A 25,444-nucleotide genomic window follows, 5' to 3' on the forward strand; every position below is an offset into this window, starting at 1 on the left:
GCAAGCTTCTCGTGTAATGGTCCTGATTTCGTGATGGACAATGGCCAGCCCAAACAGGGCCTAATTCGTGACTGGTTCCTGACATGGGTCAGCCCAAACGGAACTATCTGTTTGCATTTTGCCTAAAAGCCGTTCTTTTTTTTTTGCCGCGTTTGGTTACTGTTGATGCGTGTCACATCGAATATTCGAAGACTAATTAGAAGTACTAAATATGAGTTAATTATAAAACTAATTGCACAGGTGGAGGCTAAACGACGAGACAAATCTATTAAGCCTAATTAATCCATCATTAGCAAATGTTTACTGTAGCAGCACATTGTCAAATCATGGACTAATTAGTCTTAATAGATTCGTATTGCCGTTTAGCTCCATCTGTGTAATGAGTTTTATAAATAGTCTATGTTTAATACTCCTAATTAGTATCTAAACATTCGATATGACATGTGTTCGATGTGACATGTGTTAAAAATAAGCAACAGGAATCAAACACCCCTGGAGACCCAGGACTCTGTTTCCTTATAGAAGGAGTCTTTTTATCAGTGGCCAACTGGCCATGCAGCCCAACCGGACGTCCACGCTTCCCGGCTTCACCATGGACTTGGCGAACTGCCTCCGGAAATTTCCCGGCCCCGACGCGAACATGGCCGCGATCCGGCTGGCACACCGGAGGACGTGAGCTCCTTGTCGATCTGCAGGACGGCCCTCCCGGCGGGCACGCTCGGGCAGGAGGAGTTGTCGAGGCCGAAGGTGCTGAGTGGCGCGACGAAGTTCGCGGGCACGATCGCGTCGTGCGACTCGTTCTGTGGCGTCACCACGTGCGGCGGGTAACGGTGCCGGAGCACGGGGAACAGGCCGGCGTCCATGGCGGCCGCGTCGAACGGGCTGGTACTGATGCAGTTGTAGAGCCTGTTCATGATGAGCCCGCAGTGGCAAAACCCCATGGTATGCACCTGCCACGTTTATTTTTAAGAAAAGAGCATACATACGAAATGCTACCACTTTAGTTTGAATGTTCGGTCCAAAATTAGATGAGCAATATATGTCACAATTTGATTCGAAATTTCGGATGTATTACGACCTAGCAAGGTGGTGAGATCAACGATGCCGAGGCCTATGGAGCGAAAGGTGGACAAGGCCTCGGCGGAGGGGCTCGGCAGGTTCACGTCGCCCGAGCTGGACACGGTGCCGTCCATTCTCCCCGTGGGCAGCTATTATTATTAACGCATCCTCCCGGCCATGCCCGCGGCGTGCTCCGTGGCGCTGCTCGCGTGCGCGGCCGTACGTCCAACCCGTCTGCATGCGCGCGTCGGCAGCCTGCCTTCCAAGTTCCAATCCGCGCAGCGCATCGTCGATCATGGCCGCACGGGGCTGATCCAACGACCCGGAGGCCGGAGAGGCTAAGGGGTGGACGGTATTTCATTTACCGTCCACCCCAAGAGTCGGACCTCGGAAGTCGCCGGCGGGATCGTCGAAGAGAACCCCGCCCACGCTGACCTCCGCCGCTCCGCGCTTTCACGGCATCTCCGACCGCCGCGAATTCCTAGAGCCCTTGCCCAACACCTGCTCGGCGGCGTGCTATCCACGGACGCCGGCTCTCTCGGAGTTCCCGCTATGTCCGTCGTCCCACGTCGCGCTCTCCCTGCTCTTCGTGCTCCCGCACCTCGCCGCCGCGCGCGGGTTACCCATACGAGCTCAACTTCGAGGTCGCCTTTCGCGCGCAGCTCAGGGAGGCGGCCGTCTCCGCCCGGACAAACGGACGAGTGCGCTCGCAAGTTAATGAGTTCCCGTTCTGCGTGCTCGGCGACCGGACAAACGGACGAGTGCGCTCGCGCTGTCGCCCATGGCGACCACGCGGTTCGTTCGGCAGATCATGCTCTGTCCTCTGTGGCGCTGCTCTCTCATATAGACGGGTTCGCCTGCCACGCGCGCGGGCATTATATTGTGGCGACGAACCGCGCTGGAGCCGGCATTGCCAACGAAGCCCGGGAGCCGGCGGCGCCATGGCTCACTGGATGAAGTTCCGGCGCCGTCGAGGCGAACGGCGGCCCAACGCGCGAGGACCGGGGAGACTTCTCGGTGCCTGCCACTATTCAGGTCGATCTTGGCCGCCAGACACTGATGCGACGAGTATGTGGCGCGCCGGTGGCGCACGATCGTGCCGTGTTGCGCGTGGCGCGGGACGCTCGAGATCCGCGACGACGGCATCAGAGCTTGGATGTCAGGGTGGGCGGCGGTGCTCTTCCACGAGGCCGCCGGAGTGGGTGCGCGCGGGGGTGGGTTCCGAGGACTCAGGAGATGATGGGGACGTTCAAAGGCGCGGGCGGACATGCCCGGCCGACCCCGCTGCGTCAATGCCGGCTCAGGTTCGCAGGACGATCGGCGGCGGCGAGCGTCGTCCTATGCTTCTTGACAGTGATACTAGTACTACTAGCTGCTTACAAAATAGAGACGTAGAAACAGAAATGAGATGCACGTCAAATAGTTGGGTATGGTGTCATACGTTTAAAATCTTCTTCTGAACAAAATCGGTTCGGTTTTACTGTTTAAACTAGCGTACATACCACAGCACTAATGCACACTGCAGTGGCATGTACGCATGACCATAGAAGCAGTGGGTCATTTGCACTACCACCAACCAGCAGCGCCGTTTCTGGACCCATCGGACAGCAAATGCATGATTCAGGCATTATAAATTCACCCGCACAACTTGCGATTCAGTCTGCTTACCAACTGCGATTCTACTTGCATTCAGCTCTGTTGTGCCATGATTGTCTCGTTGCACTCCTTGATGTAGACGCATACATAAAATTTTGATTTGGATGAGAGCAAGCTAATCCATGAGAATAACATAAACTCTGATCCTCGTGCACACCCTTTCCTGCATACGGTTGCTTTGGATGAGACTGTATATTGCTCGATGACTTCAGTCGGGTTGACATGGCCTTCCGTAATTCCGCTCTTAAGCAAAACGTCAAAACTCTGCCGGTGTCGTGTAGTACTCAAGTTGAAGGTGAGACTGAGACCAGCCCGTCTCAACCACTCCATCAGTGTAACTGTTCGTATGCATTTGGTGTCTGATGCTCGGCACACTCTCCACTGTCATATATTACCTGCTACTATCATCTATGTAACGCGGTTTTGTTTGGAGGGGTTGTTAGCAAGTGGCTGCCAAGCTGAATAGTTTCAGGACAAGTAAAGGACTGAGATATCTGAGATATTGTTCATAGCAAACGAACCATCGATCAAGATTGTGCCAAATTGTGCCTGTATTTTTAACTGGCGAATAAGCAAACACCACTAACTATCGACACGAGGATCAAAATTTGAAGATTATCTTGGCCACCCGGTAGAGAAAGAGCTTCTTCTTCTCCTGAGGCAAAAATCACTCCAGCATGGTGGCACCGATGCCCATGGCGCTCTTCCCTTCCAATCAACGGACTCCCATCTCTCTTCCAATGCAAAGCTGATAGCAATCTGTTGCTGTTGATTTGCACCGTATTTGGAATCAATGCACAAAGCCTACCGTCAAACTGAATCAAATTTTGTCTACTGCTAGTAGGCAAAACTTTTGAGATGCCGGAACCGGAAGCATTGGCGGATCTAGGATTCGAAAGGAGGGGGGCTTATTTTTCCCTTTTCCTCCTTCCTCCTCTCTTTCTCTTCCTCCTCCTCATCTTCTTCTTCCTCCTTTTCATCCATGGCTGAAATTTTTAGGGGGGAGCAGGGGCTCCATGGGCTACGCGGGGTAGGGGGCTCCAGCCCCCATGCTGGATCCACCCCTAACCGGAAGTACTCTTCATTTGACTACCAGTACGATCTCTACTCGCCGGCAGCCGGAAAAACTGTGAATGAGTCCCCGGCCTCCCCCTCACTCCCAGGCGGCAACGGCGCCGTACTCCGATCAGGTACCATCTCCCCCTCCTTTGGCAATGTACTCCGACGAGGTCGACACGTAGTGTCATCATCACTCCTCTCGCCGCGGTTCAGCCGCCTCGTCCCTTTCTTTCCCACTCGTCTTCTTCGATCATCTCGTCCTCTCCTATGAGTTGGCGGCTCTGCTGCCTCCCTTCGCCAACCCTGCTCCTCGTGGCGCTGCCGTCCGTGCGCGGGCGTCCATCACCGCCAGCTTGGTGCCTCGCTCGCGTGCGAGCCGCCATCCGTGTGGTAACAATCCTTGCCGGCCGCCGCCTCCCTCCCGTGCGGGCTGCTGGTTCCCCGCCACCATCACAAAATGTGCGTATCAAATTTCTAGATTGTGTAAAATTCAACATTTCGAACACATAGTTTCAACATTTTGAATTCAATATCTAAACATTTTAATTGCACTATTTCAACATTTTATATAAAAATATTGAAAGTTTTTCTAAAATGTTTGAATTGTGTGTTTGAAAATGTTGAATACATATAAAAGGTTAATTGGGCTTCAACGGGCTTTTAAAGTTAGAATGCTTAACTGACTTCCGAAAGTTATATAGGAGGCCCCTAGCCCTGTTTGGCGGAGCTGACAGAGCTGAATTTCCGTTGAATTTAGCAGGAATCTTGCCAAACAATTTTTTTAGAGATAAGTGATTCTCTGCTGATTCTGTGAAGTGATTCTCTGAAATGAACTAAGAGGCTGCGAGCTGAAAAAAGTAGTTTCTTCTGATTCTGTGAAGTGATTTTCCATCCTAATTTTAAGAGTTTATACTAGAGAATCAGAGAGAATCACTTTCAGCTGCAGAATCACTTTTCTCAAAAAATCTCAAAGATCAGATTCAGATGAAACTCTAACAAACTGTTTCTTTAATGCTTTTGGAGGGGCTCTTAGCTGTTTTCGAACTTCCGAAGGAGCTTTAGCTTTTTATGTAAAGTTCATTTTTAAAAAGAAAAATAAATAGGATTCAACAAAAACTAATAGAGAAAACTGGTAGAGAAGCCAGACATGAATATGAGTGGACATGAATCTAACTAACGGAGCTACGCTCATTTCACAAGTACAAAACTATATCTATAAGTACTTTTAATTATGAATAATGAATTTGATAACATCAATTTTGCATAAAAACTACTTACTAATAATTGAGTAATTGTTAGTCAAACTTGGTCCCATCGAAACAAAAAATGCTTTATATTTCCGGTTGTCTAATTTTTTTCTCTATATAGGGATCAGGAAACTGAAGTTTTGTGAAATGGTCGTCACAGGTTCTAGCTAACAAGTGTTGCAAATAAACATAGTTTTACGAAATTAAATCATTAAAAGAATCTGCAATATTCTTGCCATCTGCTGCGTCCAGCCGTTCCCCCCTTCCCCGCTGCCTTTTCCTTCTCCCGTTCACCCCGCTGTATCTGTCTTGCCCTTTCTTTCTAGCGGCGACGACTGGGGCGAGCGCCGCCGCCCCCTTACGCCAGGTGCCCTGGTCTTCGTCGGGCCCTTCGCCAGGTATTCGTTGGGCTGTTCTCTGGTGGCGGGCAGGTACGCCCACCCCTTCCCTTCCCTTGCCTTCTGTGCGGAACCGAGCACCCAAATTATAACATATAAGCTATTTGTATTCGGATCTGATCCAAGTACAAGCGTATACAATTATTATGCCTATTCATTTCGATTCTTTTCTTTTGCAAAAATTATCGGGTGTACACCCATGTCCTATACTGGGTTCGCCCCTGGCTGTGATATAGGCATGTCCGATTACCATTACGGCGATGTTGAGGAGATGGAGGATGAGTACGACATGAACGAGCCAGTCGATGACATGGAGGAGGAGGAGGAGGAGGAGGAGGATGAGTACCAAGAGCCCGTGGCTAGGGACTCTGATGCCGAGGAAGAAGAGGACGAGGACCAATCGGTGTGTACCTATTAATTTCATCGTGTATTTGTTATATCTTTGGAGATATGTCTAGTAGCAGTACTTTGTGCATGCTTAGTTTTCCTGTGGTGGGTTCTGCTGGCAAACATAACTTTTGAAGGCTATGGAAATTGATTGAGCTATTTTACTTAACTTTTAAACCTGTGAGTTGTGAATGAATGTAAGCAATGAAAGAATGCATAGACATCAGGCAATGATGAACTACTGCTATGATTAGTAGTGTCACTATCTTTCAAAGGATATTGGTGTTGTTGTCTGATTTCCTCTACAACATCTGTGCCCTTTCCAAATTTCTTTATTATAACTGTTTTCTGTGTATCTGGTATTTACTTCTCAATCTTCAGGAAATTTGTTATATTTACAATTTTACATAATGTTGAAGTCCATTCCAATGTCGGACCATAAGAAAAGGTTACTGAGTTATTAATTTATTATTCACAGTGTTATTAAGTTTAACTGGAGCCAAAACTTGTATCTGGTTGAAGTTTTGCATTAGTTACTTGTACAGTCTATAGAATTCTCTGAAATTTTTATTTTATTTAGCATAAGGTCCCCGACATATCAGCAGTAGATGCAAGAAATGGCAAAGATATTCAAGGAATACCCTGGGAAAGGATGGGAATCACAAGAGAAACATATAGGCAGGCTCGGGTAGAGCAGTACAAAAACTATGAGAATATACCTAATTCTGGAGAAGCAGCAATGAAGGTACACCCTATAAATCAACTTACTTTCCATAGGAAAAAAATACCCATCACATTGGGTGTTATTCTGGTGTTAAAGCAGGCATGCAAATCTACCGAGAAGGGCGGAACATATTATGAATTCAGACAAAATACTAGATCAGTGAAATCTACTATCTCACACTTTCAGGTGAGTGCATTGACACTAGCATATTTGCATCCTGCCTTTGTTTGTTAAAGGAAATTTCTGCAAAATAATTACCAGAGTCATCATTAGTTTGAGATACTTCACATCAGATGCCTGAAATTTTTTCCCTAGGGTATTGGGTACATGCAGGATCAATTAAAACATTGCATTAATCTAATTGAAATGCTACTGTAGTTCACTTATCTGCAAATGCTGCAGTACAGTACTTATTTTTAAAAGCATAACCAGCATATTGTAATTCAATTAGTGAATCCCTCTCTCCTATATTATTGAATAAGAAAATGTCTTCTGCTTAAGACACATCATCAAGAAAATCGTAGCCCTTGGATTTTATCTTCATTTTTCTGTATCATACAAAAACACTGTCAAGTTGTTGTGTATGCATTAATCGGCTGCACTTATTAGCACCGTATGCGGTGAGCAAACCTTGTCTGAACTGGTTAGGAATGGGGCGCCACTATCCCAGCCTGGATCCAGCTGGGTTACATTGACCATGATTCATGTCCCCTTCCCAACATGCAAAGTGAAGTGGCTGGTGAACACCCACAACATCGACAGCTGACTAGAGATTACGCTGTCTTCACTTAGTTAAGATATCTAGTTAGGAGGATAAGTAGTTGATTTGCTAGTCAGTTTGTTAGGCACTCACTTTATATCAATGGCTTCAGCAATTGAGTTTAATCCAAGCAGAAGTTGAACCATAAATCCGTCTAAGGGCTATTCAGAGCCTCTACTGAGGGCTAGCCTGTATCACAAATACTCTCCATAACCCTGATTAGTTCCCACATGACAGCGAGTTGAATTGAAGGCTTAGCCTGTTTAAAGATCTGTCTGTTTCAATATTCAGCTTTATTTTTTCATTTTGGGTAAATAAACTATGAAGACTAGCGGTAGAGATGTCAGCTCCTTTGTATCCCATAATCATCAGCGGTAATGGTGTGGTGAAGGAATGTCGCTACTTTGAACTCGTTTGGAAAGCTGGTAAACCCAGCATTCTCTTTTGCTTTCAATATAAAGCAGGGCCAAAGGGGGACAGACTAATTGTGGCAAGTCTAACTATTTTAGTCTGCTTCCGGTGCATAAATATTATTTGTTCAATAAGGGGAAAATTAACTATTTTTTATACCTACAGCTGAGAAATTTAGTATGGGCCACATCGAAGCATGATGTCTACCTATTATTGCATTACTCTGTACTTCATTGGTCAGCCTTAAGTGGTTTGGACACAGAAATTATGGATGTACATGGACATATTGCGCCAAGTGAGGTGAGAAACAATTTTTTACTTATTCTCCCTTTGAATCATTAGCACATATGTTCATCCTATTGCACTATCTTATTGCAGAAGCACCCAGGAAGCTTATTAGAAGGTTTTTTTCATACTCAAATCAGTACCATGGCAGTGAAGGATAATTTGCTAGTAGCTGGCGGTCTCCAAGGAGAGCTAATATGCAAAGTAAATTTTCCATGTTACTTACATTTAAGTTAGGGAATGATGAAATATTGGTGAACTTGTAATACTGATAATTTATTGATAGTATCATTTGTAATTATGATGCAGCACCTAGATCGAGAAGGAATAAGCTTTTGCTGCAGGACAACATTTGATGATAATGCAATTACCAACGCATTGGAGATATTCAACACATCTAGGTAGATGATCATCCTGTGTGGTTAGACATTTAGCCTTGTGAAACACACATCAGGAATAAAGGCCCATTTGACCCCTGTTTGGGCTCCGGTTTTTGGCTTGTACTCTCTGTTTTGAGCTACTCCAAAGTAGAAGTTAGAGCCTAAAATTAGAGCATTTGATCCAAATCCTAGTTTCAACTACTGCTTCCTCAATCCTACTCCTTCTATCAATACTTCTGCTTACATTTTTTAACTGATAATTCGAATTTATCTCTGATCTCCCTTCCCTTAGCCCCCCGCCCTCCCCCCCCCCCCCCCCCACAAAAAAAATAAAATAATAATAATAATAATAATGATAATAATAATAATGATAATAATAATAATCTTACTTTTCTTTTCAGTGGAGCTCTTCACTTCATTGCATCCAACAATGATTGTGGTGTAAGGGAGTATGATATGGAAAGATACCAGCAGTATAAGCATTTCCGATTTGATTGGCCAGTGAATGTAAGTACAGTTGTTTACTTTTCCCAATTTTTGACTTCTTTAATTTTGTTTATTTACATTAGAGAAGGGTCCTAAAAATAAACCTCAAGCATTGGCAGAACAAGTTCCTTAGGCTTTGTCTCAAGAGTGGGGAGTACCGATACCACACGACCTGTGAGCACCTAGATTCGTGCCCGGGTAGTGGCCTGTCAACTGGAGTCTCTACCAACCATGATTCCACAAGGGATCCTTCTGAGACTATTCAGAATTAATAGAGTACCTATATTCGGGCCCGTGTAATGGCCTGTCAACTGAAAGCTCCCACAGCAGCTTTACTGTCTCTTATTTTGCAAGGAGGCTCGATTCAAATCCAGGGCCTCCGGGACACAAGTGGATATACTCTACCACTGTGGCCAGTCTGCCTTTCCAGAATATTTAGATTAATAAAAATGGCAAATATACGAAAGGTATATAAGGTGAAAAATACAAGGATGCAAAGAACCCAGGAAACCAACCTATCAAGAGGCTAAAAGGACAAATGATATCAATCAATAGCCGAATCATTACTTGGCTTACAATTGAATAAAAGCATATCTAGACATTCAGCACCCAAGTATGTGGCAGGAACCCCTGAGAGCTCTCTCCTTCAGCTATTACATATCTGCCAGCAGAAGTCTCTTGCAGCGGTGCATGTTACAGTGGACTTTGCCAAAGATACATGTTCCAGCATTCTTTCGACACCATCATTTCTAATAGCATTCCAGTATTTTTGTTTTTAGCTGAGATTGTTCCTAGGACCAACTTATAACATGATAGGGTAAACTTGGTTGAACATACTTATTGCTTTAGGTCTTGCTACTGTCTTGTTGACATCCCTATGAAAACATGCAGACTGAATTGATGATGGTGTAGTAAAATGAACAAGGTTAGTATTAGGCAATGTATAGCCGTATATAGCTGATTTATAGCTTACCATCTATACCTGATTGTATTCCTTGTATACCAAGCCATATTGGCTATATAATAGAGGTCACCCTCCCTCATTAGGGTGTGTGGTGTTTTCCCGAACTCTATCTCTCTATCTCTCTACATGGTATCTCGAGACCGGGATCAATCTGTCCCGGGACTTTCCTTCCGCTCCACCACTCCCCGGCGCGCCTAACCCTAGGCGTACCTCCCCTGCGCCGGCGCTCCTCCCCCCTCCTTCCCTCCCATGGCTAACGACTACTTTGTTGAGTCCTCCTTGTCCGGCGGCGGCCTCCTGCCCATCGGCGCCTCCAGGTCGGCACCTGGCGACAACACTCTGCCGGCCTCCGGCGACGCCACCACGCCTCCCACTGGGCCTGAGCCTGCGGGCGGCTCTGGCTCCCTCCCTGCTGCCGACGATGGCCCAGCGCTGCCCCCTGGTGGCGTCCTCCTCCTCCACCAAGCGCCGCCGGTTGTCAGCCACCCCTACGCCACGATCTCCTTCAAGTCTCACGTTCCCATGACATTGACGATGAAGTCCTCTAGCTACTCCAAGTGAGCTTTCTTCTTCATGTCCATGTGCGGTAAGTTCAGCCTCAAGTCGCACATCGACGGCACCGTGGCGCCCCGTCCTGACGACCCCGATTGGGATCAAGCGGACTGCTGCGTCCGCTCCTGGATCTTCGGCTCTGTCGACGACTTCGTCCCAGACCTCGCCATGGAGGACGACAAGCAGACCGCCCGGGCCCCCTGGCTCGCCATTGAAGGCATCTTCCACGCCAACAAGCAATCCTGGACGATCTTCCTCAGCCACGACTTCCACTCCATGACCCAAGAGGACTCCTCCATCTCGGAGTACTGCCAGCGCTTGAAGAACCTCGCCAACGCTCTCCGTGACATTGGTCACCCCGTTCAGGACCCCAAGCTGGTCCTGAATCTCTTCCGCGGCCTCAACCCGCGCTACTCCAACACCGCCGACGACATCGCCAACTCTACCGTTAGCTTCCCGTCCTTCGCCCAGGCTCGTGACATGCTCGCCTTGAAGAAGCTCCGCCTCGCCAACGAGAGAAGATCTCCAACTCCACCGCCCTCCTCGCTGGGACCTCCTCATCATCTTTGTCCTCCGGCTGTACGGGTGGGTGTTGCTCGCCTTTTAGCCCTGTCCAGACTGGCAGCGGCGGCAAGAAACGGTGGCAGAAGAAGGGTGGCGGCGGCTTCCAGGCGTCTCCCCCGACGGCGGCCCTGGGGCCGGCTCTTACGACGCTCCAGGCGGCCAGCAGGCCGGCGGCCAATACCCGACGGGCGGTGGGGTTGGCGCGCCTCTGCCCCGGGCCTCCTTAGCCCTCCTCCACAGGCCCACACGGCCTACGCCCCTGTCCAGGCGCCCCCCTCCCCCCCCCCGACACCAACTTGGGACCAGGCTGGGCTGGTTGCTGCCCTCAACCAGATGGTGCTGCAGAACGGTGGCTGGGTGGTCGACTCTGGTGCCTCCAGCCACATGGCCTCTTCGGATGGTATTCTTCTTTCCCGCCTCCCTCCCTCTCACTCCTTCATTCCAGTCGGCAATGGTCAAACCCTACCTATCACGTGCCGTGGCAACTCCACCCTTACCACTCCCAACTCCCACTTTCGCCTTAACAATGTTCTTGTCGTTCCCTCCCTAATTCGTAATCTGATTTCTGTTCGTCAGTTTTCTAGGGATAATAACTGCACCAGAGTTTGACGCTTTTGGTTTTTCTATCAAGGATTTTCTGACCAGACATGATTCTTCGCTGTAATAGTGCTGGCGACCTTTACACCATACCTTCAGCCGCTAGCATTGCAGCACCCCATGCCAGCCTCACCATCTCCTCCAGTTTGTGACATCTTCGTCTTGGTCATCCTGGTCCTGCCGCTATCGACACACTTAGACAAAATTCCTCGTATTAAAGAGACTCATACTTTGTGTCATTCGTGTCAGTTAGGCAAACATGTGCGGTTACCTTTTTCCCATTCTAGTTCTCGTAGTTCTGCACCTTTTGAGCTAGTTCGTTGTGATGTTTGGACTTCTCTTGTAGCTAGCGTTTTTGGTTATCGCTACTACCTAGTCGTTTTGGACGATTATTCACATTTTTGCTGGACTTTTCCCCTAGTTCACAAGTCCGAAGTCGCTTCGCATATCACTACTTTTTGCGCCTATGCTCACACGCAGTTCAGTCTTCCTGTTCGAAGCATCCAAGCTAACAACGGGACCGAGTTTGTCAATAAGACCCTCACATCTTTTTTGACTTCTCGGGGTATTCAACTGCGCCTTTCATGTCCATACACGTCTCCACAGAATGGGAAAGCTGAGCGTGTCCTCCGCACCCTCAATAATGTGACTTGCACCTTGCTGATTCAATCCTACATGGCCGCCACATACTGGGCCGAAGCCCTTGCCTGCGCCACATATTTGCTAAATAGGCGTCCTTGCTCTGCCATTCAGAATGACATTCCTTTTCGCCTACTCTATGCACAGCCCCCTGATTACTCCCACCTGCGCGTCTTCAGGTGTCTATGCTATCCCAACCTGGCTGCCACGGCACACCACAAGCTAGCTCCTCACTCCACCGCCTGTGTCTTTCTCGGCTACCCTTCCTCACACAAGGGGTACCGCTGCCTTGAGCTGACCACTTGCCGCATCATCTCTAGACACGTTGTCTTCAATGAGTTGTTCTTTCCCTTCTCCTCCCATCCCTCCCCTGGTCTCAGCTCAACTTTCTCCTGTCGAGACCCTTTGGTCCTCCTGCTGCTACCTCGGTCGCTCCGTCCTTGGACGTTGAGCAGTCGCAGCCCTCACCCGTTGTTTTGCAGGAGCTTCCTAACGACGACCCTGCCATCCTATTTCGCGGCTCTGTTGTGCATCTGCCGCCCCAGGCCGCTTTGCCTCAGCCCAGACCGGGTGGGTCTGTGGCCGAGCCGCGCCGCTCCTTAGCCGGCGGGCCACCTCCATCCGCTGGGGCGCACCAGCGGATTCTTCCTCCTCTACGGCGCGACTTCCACCTCGTCTACAGTCGTCAGCCTCCCATGGCTCCTGCCCCTGCGCAGGACCCTGCGCCACCGGCGCCTCCTGCGCTGCTGGTTCCTGTGCCACCGGCGCCTCCTGCACCACCGGCTCCTGCATCACCAGCTCCTGCGCCAGCACCGTCGCCACCTCCTGTGCTGCATCGCCCGGTCACTCGCTCGGCTACAGTGACCATCCAGCGAGTGCAGTTAAGGAACCTCACGGCTACAGCTTCCTCGACTTCGCCCTCGCCCATTCCGGCGAACTACCGCAGCGGTTTGGCTGATCCAAACTGGCGTGCGGCCATGGCTGACGAGTTCCAGGCGCTCCTCGACAACAACACCTGGGGTCTCGTTCCGCAGCCCCCCTAGCGCCAATATTGTGACGGGCAATTGGATCTTCAAACATAAGTTCAACTTCGATGGGTCTCTTGCTCGTCATAAGGCGCGTTGGGTGGTCTGCGGCTTCTCCCAGCGACACGGCATCGACTATGACGAGACGTTCAGCCCGGTTGTCAAACCGGTAATGATCCGAACCGTCCTTAGCATCGCCACTTCCTGTGCCTGGCCGATTCACCAGTTGGACGTGAAGAACACCTCCCTTCGCGGCCATCTCGAGGAGACAATCTACTGCCAACAGCCTCCTGGCTTCGTCGAACCCGCCGCCCCTGACCATGTCTGTCTGTTGCAGAAATCATTGTATGGCCTAAGCAGGCGCCTCGGGCTTGGTACCAGCGGTTCGCCTCCTTCCTCAGATAGCTTGGTTTTGTCGCCTCGACCTCGGACACCTCCCTCTTTGTTTATAAGGAGGGTACGGGCCTCGCCTACTTGCTGCTCTACGTCGACAACATCGTCCTCACCGCCTAGTCCTCGACACTACTCCAGCACATTATGGCTCGTCTTCACTCCGAGTTCGCCATGTTGGATCTTGGTGATCTTCACCACTTCCTTGGCATCTCCGTCACGCGCTCCCCCGATGGCTTGTTCTTGTCCCAGCGACAGTATGCCCTGGACCTCCTCCAGCATGCCGGCATGGCTGAGTGTCACTCTACGGCGACTCCTGTTGACACTCATGCCAAGCTCTAGACGACCGACGGCGACAAGCTCAAGGACGGCTGTAGTCCTGCACGGGCTCTCCAGTACCTCACCTTGACTCGACCTGACCTGGCATATGCGGTTCAGCAGGTGTGCCTCTTCATGCACGATCCCCGCGAGCCTCATCTCGTGCTGATCAAGCGTATCCTGCGCTACGTGAAGGGCACCCTGTCCTCCAGGCTTCACATCGGCACCGGCCTTGTCCAGTCCCTGACAGCCTACTCAGATGCAGACTGGGCTGGTTGCTCGGACTCTCAACGCTCCACCTTCGGCTTCTGCGTATATCTTGGGGATAACTTGGTGTCTTGGTCCTCCAAGCGCCAGAGCACAATGTCTCGGTCCAGTGCTGAGGCCGAATACCGGGCTGTGGCTCATGCTGTTGCAGAGTGCTGCTGGCTTTGACAGCTTCTTCAGGAGCTCCAGGCCCCCTCGCTTCGGCCACTGTTGTCTACTGTGACAATGTGAGTGCTGTCTATATGATAGCCAATCCGGTTCATCATCGATGCACGAAGCATATTGAGATTGACATCCACTTCGTCCAGGAGAAGGTCGCTTTGGGATAGGTCCGAGTGCTTCATGTGCCTTTGTCCCATCAGTTCGCGGACATCATGACGAAAGGCCTTCCAGTTCAGCTGTTCACTGACTTTAGGTCCAGTCTTTGCATCCGGGAACCTCCCATTGCGACTGTGGGCGGGTATTAGGCAATGTATAGCCGTATATAGCTGATTTATAGCTTACCATGTATACCTGATTGTATTCCTTGTATACCAAGCCATTGTATACCAAGCCATATTGGTATAATAGAGGTCAACACCCCCCCCCCCACCTCATTAGGGTGTGTGGTGTTTTCCCAAACTCTCTCTCTACATTTAGAGAATTCTTAGTATTGCAATTCTATCTTGTTGAATGAAATTTCTGTTGCATTTTGGTCCCTTTTCTTTTCTTTACCAGTGTGCAAGGAATAAAATCAGAGGTGATTCACCTAGAACTCAGATATGCACTCTCTGTTTTTGCAATGCTAGCTATAAACACTTCTTTGTTGTATTTGTGTTTCTGATAGTACAAGAACATATTTCATCTGTCTCCGAGTTCAGTGCAAATGTGACTTAAAAACGATCATGTGGTGCTTGTGAGATTTTTTGCATTTTTGCCTATTTGATTCAGTACCTTTGTTTCTTTTGTTGATACAGCATACTTCATTGAGCCCTGATGGAAAGCTTGTTATTATTGTTGGTGATGACACAGATGCTTTGCTTATTGATGCTAATTCAGGAAAGGTAAGTGTTCTGTTGCAAAGTAGGTTTAAAGTTTAGAACATATTCAGAATATCTGCCATTTCATTGATTATAAGTTAACATGTCTTGCATCTGGAAGCAGACTATTCATTCCATGAAAGGTCACTTGGATTACTCTTTTGCATCGGCTTGGAACCCAGATGGCCGGACATTCGCCACTGGTAACCAGGACAAAACTTGCCGGATTTGGGATGCTAGAAATCTCTCCCAGTCTGTCCATGTCTTGAGAGGCAACGTTGGAGCAATAAGATCTATTCGCTTCACATCAGACGGGCAGTTCTTGTCGATGGCAGAGGCAGCAGACTTCGTCCACATCTTTGATATCAAAAGTGACTACAACAAGAGACAGGAGCTGGATTTCTTTGGTGATGTATCTGGTATGTCTTTCAGCCCCGACACGGACACACTTTATGTCGGAGTCTCAGATAGGATATACGGCAGCTTACTTCAGTTTGGCCGCCGCTATAACTACTCATACCTCGATTCACTACTATGAAGATCAAGGCAAACGAGTGTTGGACGTGGTACGTTTCAGCTGCGCTGATAGTCAGCCCAGATTAAGTATCCCGATCAGATTTAATTTAGCTTGGTTTTCATCAATAATCATGTACCCTGTTGTATGTGTATATAAAGAACTGTATTCTATAGACACCTATAGTCTTCATTGAGATAGGAATCAGGTGTCAAGACTCAAACCATAAACTTATATTTCAATTCGTTCTAGTGGTAGATGAATCCATAAAAGTCAGAACTTCAGCTCATGTTCATGAACATTGGTGGTAACCTCACCAAAATAGCACTAGGGTGCTCCGATCTCCTCCCATTCAACCTACCAAACTCGAATGTTTCTTGTCATACACGATAACGATCCATCCAGTGCAACCAAACAATAGCTCGCGTGATTCAGGACGGCAGTAAAGTGCAACCAAACAAACCTCCTTGCATCGCTCTATCCCGCCTCCCACCATCCGGTACAGCCCATCCATCATGGATGGCTCCCTCCTTTGCAACCAATTACATCCTAAGAGCTCGTTTAACGAGGTTGTAGCTGTAGCTAAAATAGGTGCGACCGTAACTTTTTAATGGAGCAGCTTTTTAGCTTCAACTGGTCTAGTTAGATACCAAACGACTTCTTTAACTATGTAACATGGATAAAAAGACGAAATATCTATACAACTCTCCTTTCCTCTTCCTTCTTCTTTCTCCTTGTCTTCCTTTTATTTTATACTATGATTTCATATTCTGAAAGGAAAAAGGATTAATAAAAATAATTAGTGGCTTGATAGGTAGATTAACCAATTATTTTTCTTTTTTTCTTTTTTAACAGAATTTTTCATCCCTTTTCAACCTTATCTCCTCCACCTTATCCGGTCTCCTTCCTATCTTTTTCTTTCTTTCCTACCATCGCAGGCTCCTGCCCGACGAGGCCGCTCCCCTGGCGCCGGCCGGCGGCGGCCTCCACGCCGCGCCCCTGCGCTTGCCGCCGGCCGGCCTCTCCCCCGCGGGCCGCGCCTCGCCACCGCGCCCTCCGCGCTTGCTGCTGGCCGCCTCTCCCCGGGGCCCACGCCGTCGCCCCGCCGCCGTCGACCTCCATCCCCTCCTCATCCGCGCCGCCGTCGACCTCCGCCCCCGCCTCGCATCTGCCGCCGTCGACCACCGCACCCGCTTCGCCCCCGCCGTCATCCACCTCGAGCCCCGCCTCACCCGCCGGCCACCTCGCCCGTCTCCCTGGGCAAATTTGGAATAGTGGCCCAGCGAAAGGGGCGGAGCCGCGGGAAGCCAATATTTTTGGCTCCTGCTCCATCGATCAGCTCCAGTGACCGCAAAATCCGGGGCTTCTCTGATGAAGCCGTAAAATCCGGGGCTTCTCCGATGAAGCCGTTTTCTGGTAGGGCTTCACTGGAAGCTGGTGATGAAGCCGGTTGAGACCTACCAAAGTTAGCCGATCATGGCACAGTTGCCTGTTCCAGATATGCACACCTTTCTCGCGTATGTCGAAATTCGATGTCCATGCACAAGAGAAAAACTAATCCTACTTTTGAACAATTGTGATATACAAAAGGCAATATTTCTAAGAAGACAGTTTTCAGGAATTGTCGCCCTTTACAAGCATAGCTTTGTCAGTCTTGTGAGGTGAAGCCTGGAAGCACATCATCATCGTAGTTTCCAGCAGCTTTCATGTCTGATTCAGTCTTTACCCTAATCAATTCTAGTGTACACAAAGTGATGTCAAGAAGCTAACATTTTACAACCCGAAATCCCTGGGAAAATGCCACTAGATGTTGGAGGTGATCCACAACTCCATTATGTGCACTGTTGTTTCGCAATCCTTTAAGATATTCATCAAAACTTCAGATCTCTGAATGAGAAGAAACCGTTGTATGTACCTCAGGCAATCACGTCAACAGGAACCTCGCATCATGATGTAAACCGGCATTACATAGGTGCACCATCAGGTTGTTGGGGGTTGGCCGCAGCCACCTGACGCCGTTGACGCTCTCGCAAGTACAGGACAGTTACAAGGCAAGCGAAGAGAGTCAATATTGTTGCATTCCCTTCATCCATGAGAACATCCTCCACCCATTCCTCAACGACGGGATATATCTCCGGCAGTGAATCAATAAAACGAACCTGAAATTTTGGAAATTCTTTGCTGAGTACTGCAAGAATAAAAAACAATTGCCAATATGCTAACAAGCACAAATACTACAACCAATCACATGCCATCACTAAAAGACTACAAAACACATCAAACGCACATCAGAAACTAGGCACCCAGCATCCTTTTCCATGCAGTGTATTGGGCTTAAACATATCCAACATGTCATATGCCATACTTGAAAAAGAAAAACTAAATTCATGAGTTCGTGCTTCTTGGGTTTTTTCTTTAAAAAAACTTTCAAAGGGCAGGGAGTTCCTGCATTGCACTACTGAAAAATAGAGTTGACCAAGTTTACAAGGGAAACCAGGCCTAAAAACCTTACAGCTTCACGGTTAATAGGGAAACTAGCAAAAAAACCTGAACAACTAGCCCAACTGGTTCACACACAATGTTCTCCAAAATTTACTTGGTTGCTTTAGAAATAACTTCCAACCCTAGTGTAAAAAAATTCCCAGACAATCTAAATTGCTACTCCCTCCATCCTCTAATATATGAGGATGGTTAGCTCAAAAATGAACTAACGAACGTCAACAGAGGTAGTAATAAGGTGTGCTACATATAGTGTACTTGGAATTAGCAAAGACTAGCATTTTGACCCTTCCAAATACGGGGATCAAAGTTTTTCTGGTCTGCCATATTAGCTTACAAGCCATCTTTCTTATCCATATGTTTTCACCAACTCCAATACACAAACGAGCTATTTGTTCACAAAATCGTCATAGTTCATCAATTAAAGACTCTGTAAAAGGCACCTCTGCAAGGCATCAACACTATTGTTTGTTTGGATAGAAGGCTCAATCCCCTTGGACTATGCTAAAAGTCCTAACTACCCAATCCAGGCCTCAAGGGTTACTGTCTTGAATCATTTTGAGTACTGGAAACTGGAGCACAAAGGCAAAGATGCTAAACGAAATAAAATCAGAAGAAACTGTCAAACAGGGGGGAAACACATTCACAATATCCAGGTATGTATGTGAAACTGGTGTTAACCAGCTTCTTGTAATTGTGCAAATCCAGGCCAGGCAAGACTATATCTATCATCGGTGTGTTTAACATCAGTATGTTCAGAAAGATGGTCCAACTTGAAGCGACCTTTTTTTTTTTGTAATAATGACATTTGACAACTCCAAATGAACCCAGACAGCTTTACCAACCAACCTTTTTAAGGGACTCAGGCCAGAGTTCATTTAATACAATTTAAACAAATTATCACTGGGAACTGGTCAACAACCATCAAGGTATCCAGGAAAGAGCTGAATCTATGCACAAACATTGATTTCATAGGCTTCGAGGACAATCATAAAGCACAATATAAGGTATCCCAAGTCAAATTCAAATTAGAATGGAACTTAATATAAGTAAGACTTAAGAGTGAAAGGCATATATATATCGTATATGAAACCAGGAACTCCATGACACATACTATAGAGGACAAAGTCTTACCAAAAAACTGTCAGCATAGTTCTTCCTTAGCCATAAACTTGTAAGAGCAAGCATGACAGGGAGCTTAGCAGCTGAATCCACCGCAACAGCTTGATCATAATATCTTTTTGCCAAGTGCAAATCAAGGGGAAGTCCGTGACCATGCTCATGCATGTAGCCAAGGTTAAACATGGCCTGAGCATTAGACTGTGACTGAGCATGCATATATGCTTCTGCTGCACGTTCATAATCCCTTGCTACGCCCTGTAACAGAGAAATACAGGTACACGTGATGTCGCATTGATGTTTAGTTTCCTTTTGAAATCGTCCTAACAAAACATGTATGTTGAAATGCATAATTTGGCAAAGGAACAAGGTATTTTATATTGTTCCAAATTATTTCTAAAATTCGTAATGTCAAAATGATATATTATTAATCACATTTCAAATAATGTTTGTGATATTAATACACAAGGGTCATGTTAACAGGTAAACCAATAGTGAGAACCACCCCTTCAACAAAAAGTAGTGTCTATGGAAATATATATTTTAAAAAAATATGTGAACCTGTTTAAGATACCAGGTGGAAAACTGTGATCATCTGAAAAACCCAATAGGACAACATATGGACTCAAAATTGTATCACAAGCCAGAACCAACTTTATGTATTTTAGCAAGTCAGGGGACTGTAATGCATACCCGACCATAGTAGTAGGCATCACCAATCAATAAAGCAGCATGCTCATTACCCTGCTCAGATGCTTGCCACCACAAAGCATGTGAACGAAGATGTCTTTCCATGTCTGTGCAGAAACCAGATTCTCCCATGCAAATACTTTGATCACCATACCTATCCAGAATCCAGGCAGCATTACTCTGTGCAACCTCGTATCCAAGATCTGCCATTCTGGAATATAGGAGCAACGCTTTCCCCAAATCGCCTTTCAAATAAGATTCCAGAGCCCATCTAGATAGTGAACTCCAGGGTCCTCTCTCAGCAACAGACTTGTACAGCATCGTTGCCTGAAACAGGAAAGACCCTACAATGAGTAGCTGAGACAACTGGAGTTATTATTTAATAAATTTTTATTTCCCCTATTTGAAACACTGATAAGATTAGTACCAAAAGAATCAAACATTGCATACTCCATCCATTCTTAAATAATTGCATGCTTCCTAAATGTTATAGGCATTAATATACTTTTATAAAAACTTTGGCAAAGGTAGAGATGTTTTGACTTAGGACAAAACTAAAACACCTTACATGTTGGAACAGAGATAGTATAACGATATAGCGATATGAATGCAAAGACACATTCAATTTAGCAAGATAAAAAACAAAAACAGAAAATACAGGCAAGGGTTTTAGTGCAGCCTGGTGAAAGAATCAACATTCATTCAAGAGAAATAGTTAGGGAAAAAAGGCACATGTCAGCAGAAGTGGGTGGGTGTGCCTATATGGCCAATGGGCATGCATGAGACAAAAATTCTGCACATCTACCATGGTATTTTAACGATTAGTGTCATTTAGTGTTAATAGAGCAGATAGGTTGCATCTGTCAGACCGTCAGCTATAGCATCACCAAGAAGTCACTGGGCTGCTGCAGTCTTGGCAGGAAGCAAATAACGATGCTTGCAAATATGTCTAGGTTTTGAATTATTTATACCGGACTGAGACATCTACACAAACAGTTCAGACAAGGCGAGTTGTGTTATTAAGAAGAAAAAGTAAAGAGCTGCAAACCTGGATTCTCCTCATGGATGAGAAAGGACGAACATACACAATTATTGTTTGGCTTTAACTTTCCATGCTTTTATGGATAACATCGCTACACATGTAATTTTGTACATTATATTTATGTTTTATACCTATGGTTAGACACCGATTTTGTTTTTGTTTTACTTTATTCATTCACTTCAACATTTTCTCTAGAGACAGTATGTTGTTCCCACTGAATTGTCACTTGATGCTATGTTTTATGGAAAACCATGTCTGCATGCTTATAACACTGCACATAAATAAATGCAAGTAAATGGTTCCTACGCTGAGTCAGAATAAAAGGATCAATCAAGAAGACCAACAAGATAATGTGAAGAAGTCAGCTCACAACATTGCACATTTTAAGTTTCATAAAACTCAGGAACCAAATTTCTACCTAAAGCCCTTTTAACAGAGATCATGATGATCTGACCCCATAATGCTCATGGAGCATCCTACTTCATTTAACCAACTAAAACATCACAGGAGCTAAGTCATTTACCATATGGAGATTCCTCTTAAGACCAATGCCTTTCTGGAACAATTTCGCCACCTGATAAATAGCTTTTGGTTGCCCAGCATTAACTGCTTGAAGCAAATGATTGCATGCTTCTATAATATCCCTCTTTACACCAATACCTTTAAGATACAACACACCAAGGTTATAATGTCCCCCAGCTTCCTTATTGTCAGCTGCAAGTTTAAAATATTCCCTTGCCTGCAACAACAAAAAGAATGGTAAGTTCCTTAAAGTTTATGAGTATTTAGATTATTGGAGAATATCTTTTTTACTTTTTATATCTGCGCCTCCGTTGTCAGACATAGTATAGTAGTATATGATGCAGTTCTTTCTTTTGTTTGAAAAAAAGTGGTTATATGTCTGTCTTGGAAAAAATCCACAAGAGATGCCACCCACTTCTCTACTTTCCCTTCAAATCTTGTTTTCAGATTGCACACCATAAAATTCAATATGCAGTGGACCATGTCCCATGCAATTGGTGTTTGCTTGTCGAATTACCATCAAATTTGGCAAATCTCATGATAAAAATGGTACACAATTAGTGGTGGCAGGACTAACCAATAAAAGTTATCTCGTAAATATATTTAATTTCAAACAATACACCAATCCATCTAAATAGCTGTTCAGAGCCTCTAGCAAGGGCAAACTAGCTCCATCTTTTGCTATCCTGTTCCCATCAACTAACCCTATCATCTTTGGTGTCAGAGATGCTCTCGATCCATGGGTGAGTCAATTTCCGCCGTGGACGTGAAGAAGATGCTCGACAATCTGTTTGCCAAGCTCAAAAATGTGGACCATGACATTTCTCTTAAGAATACATGCTTCCTCACTAGGATTGGTTGAAAACTATGGAAGCTGGATATAACACGTAGATTAAACAAGAAAAAAATACAATGTTACTCAAATTACTTCGTAACAATTATTTATTGTGATGTTAACATGTTTCATCTTTGAAGCTCCATGCCAACTTGTGGAACAAGGGATCAAGATTGCTATTATTACCAAGCCACTCATTTAAGTTCCTCCATGAACAACAGCACTATCTATCAAAATAAGCTATAGATAAAGCTAGCCGTCTAGAAAATACCATAACCATTACAAAATGACAGAAGCTAGAGTGAATTTTAATTATGTAAAACATTTAGTTCCGCAGCATTTTTAAGCTTTCTAATGTCAGTAATTACATTATGCTACAGATATGCAATTATATCCAAAGTCTACCACATAATTACCTTTGTCAAGTTTTTTTTCTCCACCCCGTATCCTTTGACATATAGATAACCCAATCCATTGTAGGCTGAGTAATGCGGCTGCTTTGCAGCAAGTGCCAACCACTTGTAAGCTTCAGTATAGTTCCTTTCCACTCCAGCACCTCTAGCATAGATCTCACCCAGAACCTCCATTGCTCGTGTGTCGCCTTTCTCAACAGCCTTTGAAAACCAATGAAATGCTTTTCTATAATCACGTCGGAGCCCTCGGAGTCCATAGTAATACAAAAGCCCTAATTTGTACATGGCACCAGCATTGCCTCGCTGTGCCTGGTACTCTGTGATTTGAAAATCCTCATCATCCTCACCCCGGGACTTCCTCAAGGCCTCTTTGTTTTCTTCAGTCCCACTGTGGAGGCGGATTGGTTCAATCACTGGTGGCTCTTTTGATATCAAGGAGCTTGTTAGGGCAGCTTCTGCAAGTTCAGCATATAGTGTAACAGCTTCTTCATACATCTGAAAAAAACAATGTTAGGATTTGGCAGGAATCTAGTTTAACAAACACCACGAATATGATCTGAAAAGAACAAGCTCCATGGTGATAATTAGGTTAGAATAACTAGTGTACCATACGCAATCAATACAAGGGCAGAAACAATCAGAAAATGGTAAGCCTTGTGGATTGCTGACAAATTATAGCTGAATCAAATTTGAGCAAATCCTACTTTTTGTAAATGAACTTAAGCTTATCGCAGATTGCGCGATACATGCAAGCAACCAAAAAGAATTAGAAGTTTGGTCAGGGAGCATAACTAATTCTCTAGAGGATAATTCCATACTTGCTAAAAAAGAGCAAAAAAAGAAGACTACTTGGATTCTATTTAATGAAAAGAGAACACAACAATTAAGATCCACTGTCAGGATACAGGATAGAAAGGTATAAGCAATTACAGCATGCCTTACAGGCATGAAATAAAAGCAAACTACTCACAGTATCAACACAAAAAAAAATGATAATATCATAAACTTGATTATTGCTGCTTAAATAACCTCCACCTTCTAAGATGGCTTGGTTTCATGGAATGCATTACTTTCAGACAAAAGTTGGTAGCCCTACCATTGCATAAACTCTGGAACAGTGGGAGGATAAAGAGGGGAATTTGATTATGTATGATCAAGTGTTTTCGTGCCAAAATTGCAAAAATATGTTGCAGTAAAAATGAAAATCACACTACACATTGGGGAAGAAGTGGACTTGCAATATCTACCACCAAACAATAGTAAAGCCTACACCAAATTACAGTAGGTATGACTATGTGTAGAAAATAAAACAATTTGCAACTATAGTACTCCCTCCGTTCCAAATTATCAGCCATTCCAACTTTCTTAGAGAGTCAAAGCATCTCAAGTTTGACAAAGTTTATATAATAAAGTACTAACATTCATGATACCAAATTGCCTACCCCAACTTGCTTAGGACTGAAAGGCTATGTTGTTGTTGTTGTTTATTCATGATACCAAATAAGTACCATTAAATAATTTATTAAATATATTTTCATAGTATATCTATTCGGTGCCATAAACCTTTATGATCCTCTCTATAATTTTGGTCAAACATAAAATGGTTTGACTCTCCAAGTTGGAATGACTTGTGATTTGAAACGGAGGGAGTAGGGCCTAATTACCCCAAGGAACTAAACCTTCGCGAGTTTAATCTACCCCAACGAACGAAAGCTAACATCTGACGAGAATTCGTTCTCAATTCTCCAAGTGCGCTAACTAACCTAACTGAGATCACTCGGACACCCCACCCCCATGAGAATACGCAGTGTGTACGAATGAGTAGAAGCAAACGGGTCTGACCGCCTCACCTCCTGGCGGAAGTAGGAGTACGCGATGGCCATCTTAGACTGAAGATCTCCCGCGTCAGCAGCGAACTTGTGCAGCAGGAACGCGCGCGATCGGGACGCCGGGCGCGTCATCCCGGCGCCAGAGAGGAACGCGAGCGCGGACTGGGCGCCCGGGTGCCCCGCCGTGGCCGCGGCCTCGATCTGCGCGGCGGCCGTGATGAAAGCCGCGTCATCCCCCTCGGACGCCGCGGAGAGCATGGCGCGGGCGCCCGCGACGAAGAGCGAGTCGGCCGGCGAGTCCGGCTCATCGCCCGAGGGGGGAGAGCTGGCGGGGTCGAGGAGGGGAACCCAGGATGAAGGGGAGAGGAGCGGGTCCGCGCCGGGCGAGTCGTCGGCGAAGTCGTCCCACTCGTCGGCGTCGGCGTCGGCGCCGGCGGAGTCGGCGGAGGGCAGGGAGGGGTGCGCCGAGGAGTCCTTGAGGAAGTCGTCGACGGAGAGGACCAGCACGAAGGGGCGCACAGCGGCGGCTGGGCGGGCGAGAGATGCGACGATGGCGACGGAGATGGCGGCGAGGAGGAGGAGAGGGCGGTGGAGGAGGAAGCGAGCCATCGGGGAAGGCACGAGTCGACGAGATCCCACCCCCGTTGTCCAGTGGAGTTGGGTTGGGAATTAGGAGCGGGGAGCCGCGTGTCTGACAGGTGGGCCAGCCGAGCGGACGGCTTCTGGATTCACATTTTTGGCGGTGACGTGGAGATGGGACGTGTCTCTGCTATGTGATTGGCTGGGGCGTTTTG

General features: G+C 46.5%; 2 protein-coding genes across 5 annotated transcripts; one reads left to right on the forward strand and one right to left on the reverse strand.

Annotated features, from left to right (window-relative positions):
- Nucleotides 1–5,262: 5,262 nt before the first annotated feature.
- LOC117839248 (uncharacterized WD repeat-containing protein C2A9.03) lies at nucleotides 5,263–15,990 on the forward strand. Of its 4 annotated transcripts, none has more exons than XM_034719541.1 (10): nucleotides 5,263–5,419; nucleotides 5,656–5,822; nucleotides 6,387–6,551; nucleotides 6,627–6,716; nucleotides 7,867–8,001; nucleotides 8,080–8,190; nucleotides 8,296–8,387; nucleotides 8,768–8,873; nucleotides 15,125–15,211; nucleotides 15,312–15,990. In XM_034719541.1, exons 2-10 carry the CDS (start codon nucleotides 5,658–5,660, stop codon nucleotides 15,723–15,725), a joined length of 1,365 nt encoding a protein of 454 aa, XP_034575432.1. In that variant the 5' UTR covers nucleotides 5,263–5,419; nucleotides 5,656–5,657; the 3' UTR covers nucleotides 15,726–15,990. The 4 variants fall into 4 exon arrangements, with proteins under 4 accessions (XP_034575432.1, XP_034575431.1, XP_034575429.1 ...); XM_034719540.2 differs by having other exon boundaries at nucleotides 5,269–5,452; XM_034719538.2 differs by having other exon boundaries at nucleotides 5,269–5,822.
- A 1,293-nt stretch (nucleotides 15,991–17,283) lies between these two features.
- LOC117839246 (ERAD-associated E3 ubiquitin-protein ligase component HRD3) lies at nucleotides 17,284–25,307 on the reverse strand. The gene is made up of 6 exons (XM_034719537.2): nucleotides 24,672–25,307; nucleotides 22,825–23,316; nucleotides 21,575–21,790; nucleotides 20,013–20,336; nucleotides 19,335–19,577; nucleotides 17,284–17,860 (listed from the first exon to the last, which is right to left on the reverse strand). Exons 1-6 carry the CDS (start codon nucleotides 25,257–25,259, stop codon nucleotides 17,666–17,668), a joined length of 2,058 nt encoding a protein of 685 aa, XP_034575428.1. The 5' UTR covers nucleotides 25,260–25,307; the 3' UTR covers nucleotides 17,284–17,665.
- Between the last annotated feature and the right edge of the window lie 137 nt (nucleotides 25,308–25,444).

Source organism: Setaria viridis, chromosome 9, assembly GCF_005286985.2.
Source record: "Setaria viridis chromosome 9, Setaria_viridis_v4.0, whole genome shotgun sequence".
Classification (NCBI taxonomy): Eukaryota; Viridiplantae; Streptophyta; class Magnoliopsida; order Poales; family Poaceae; genus Setaria; species Setaria viridis.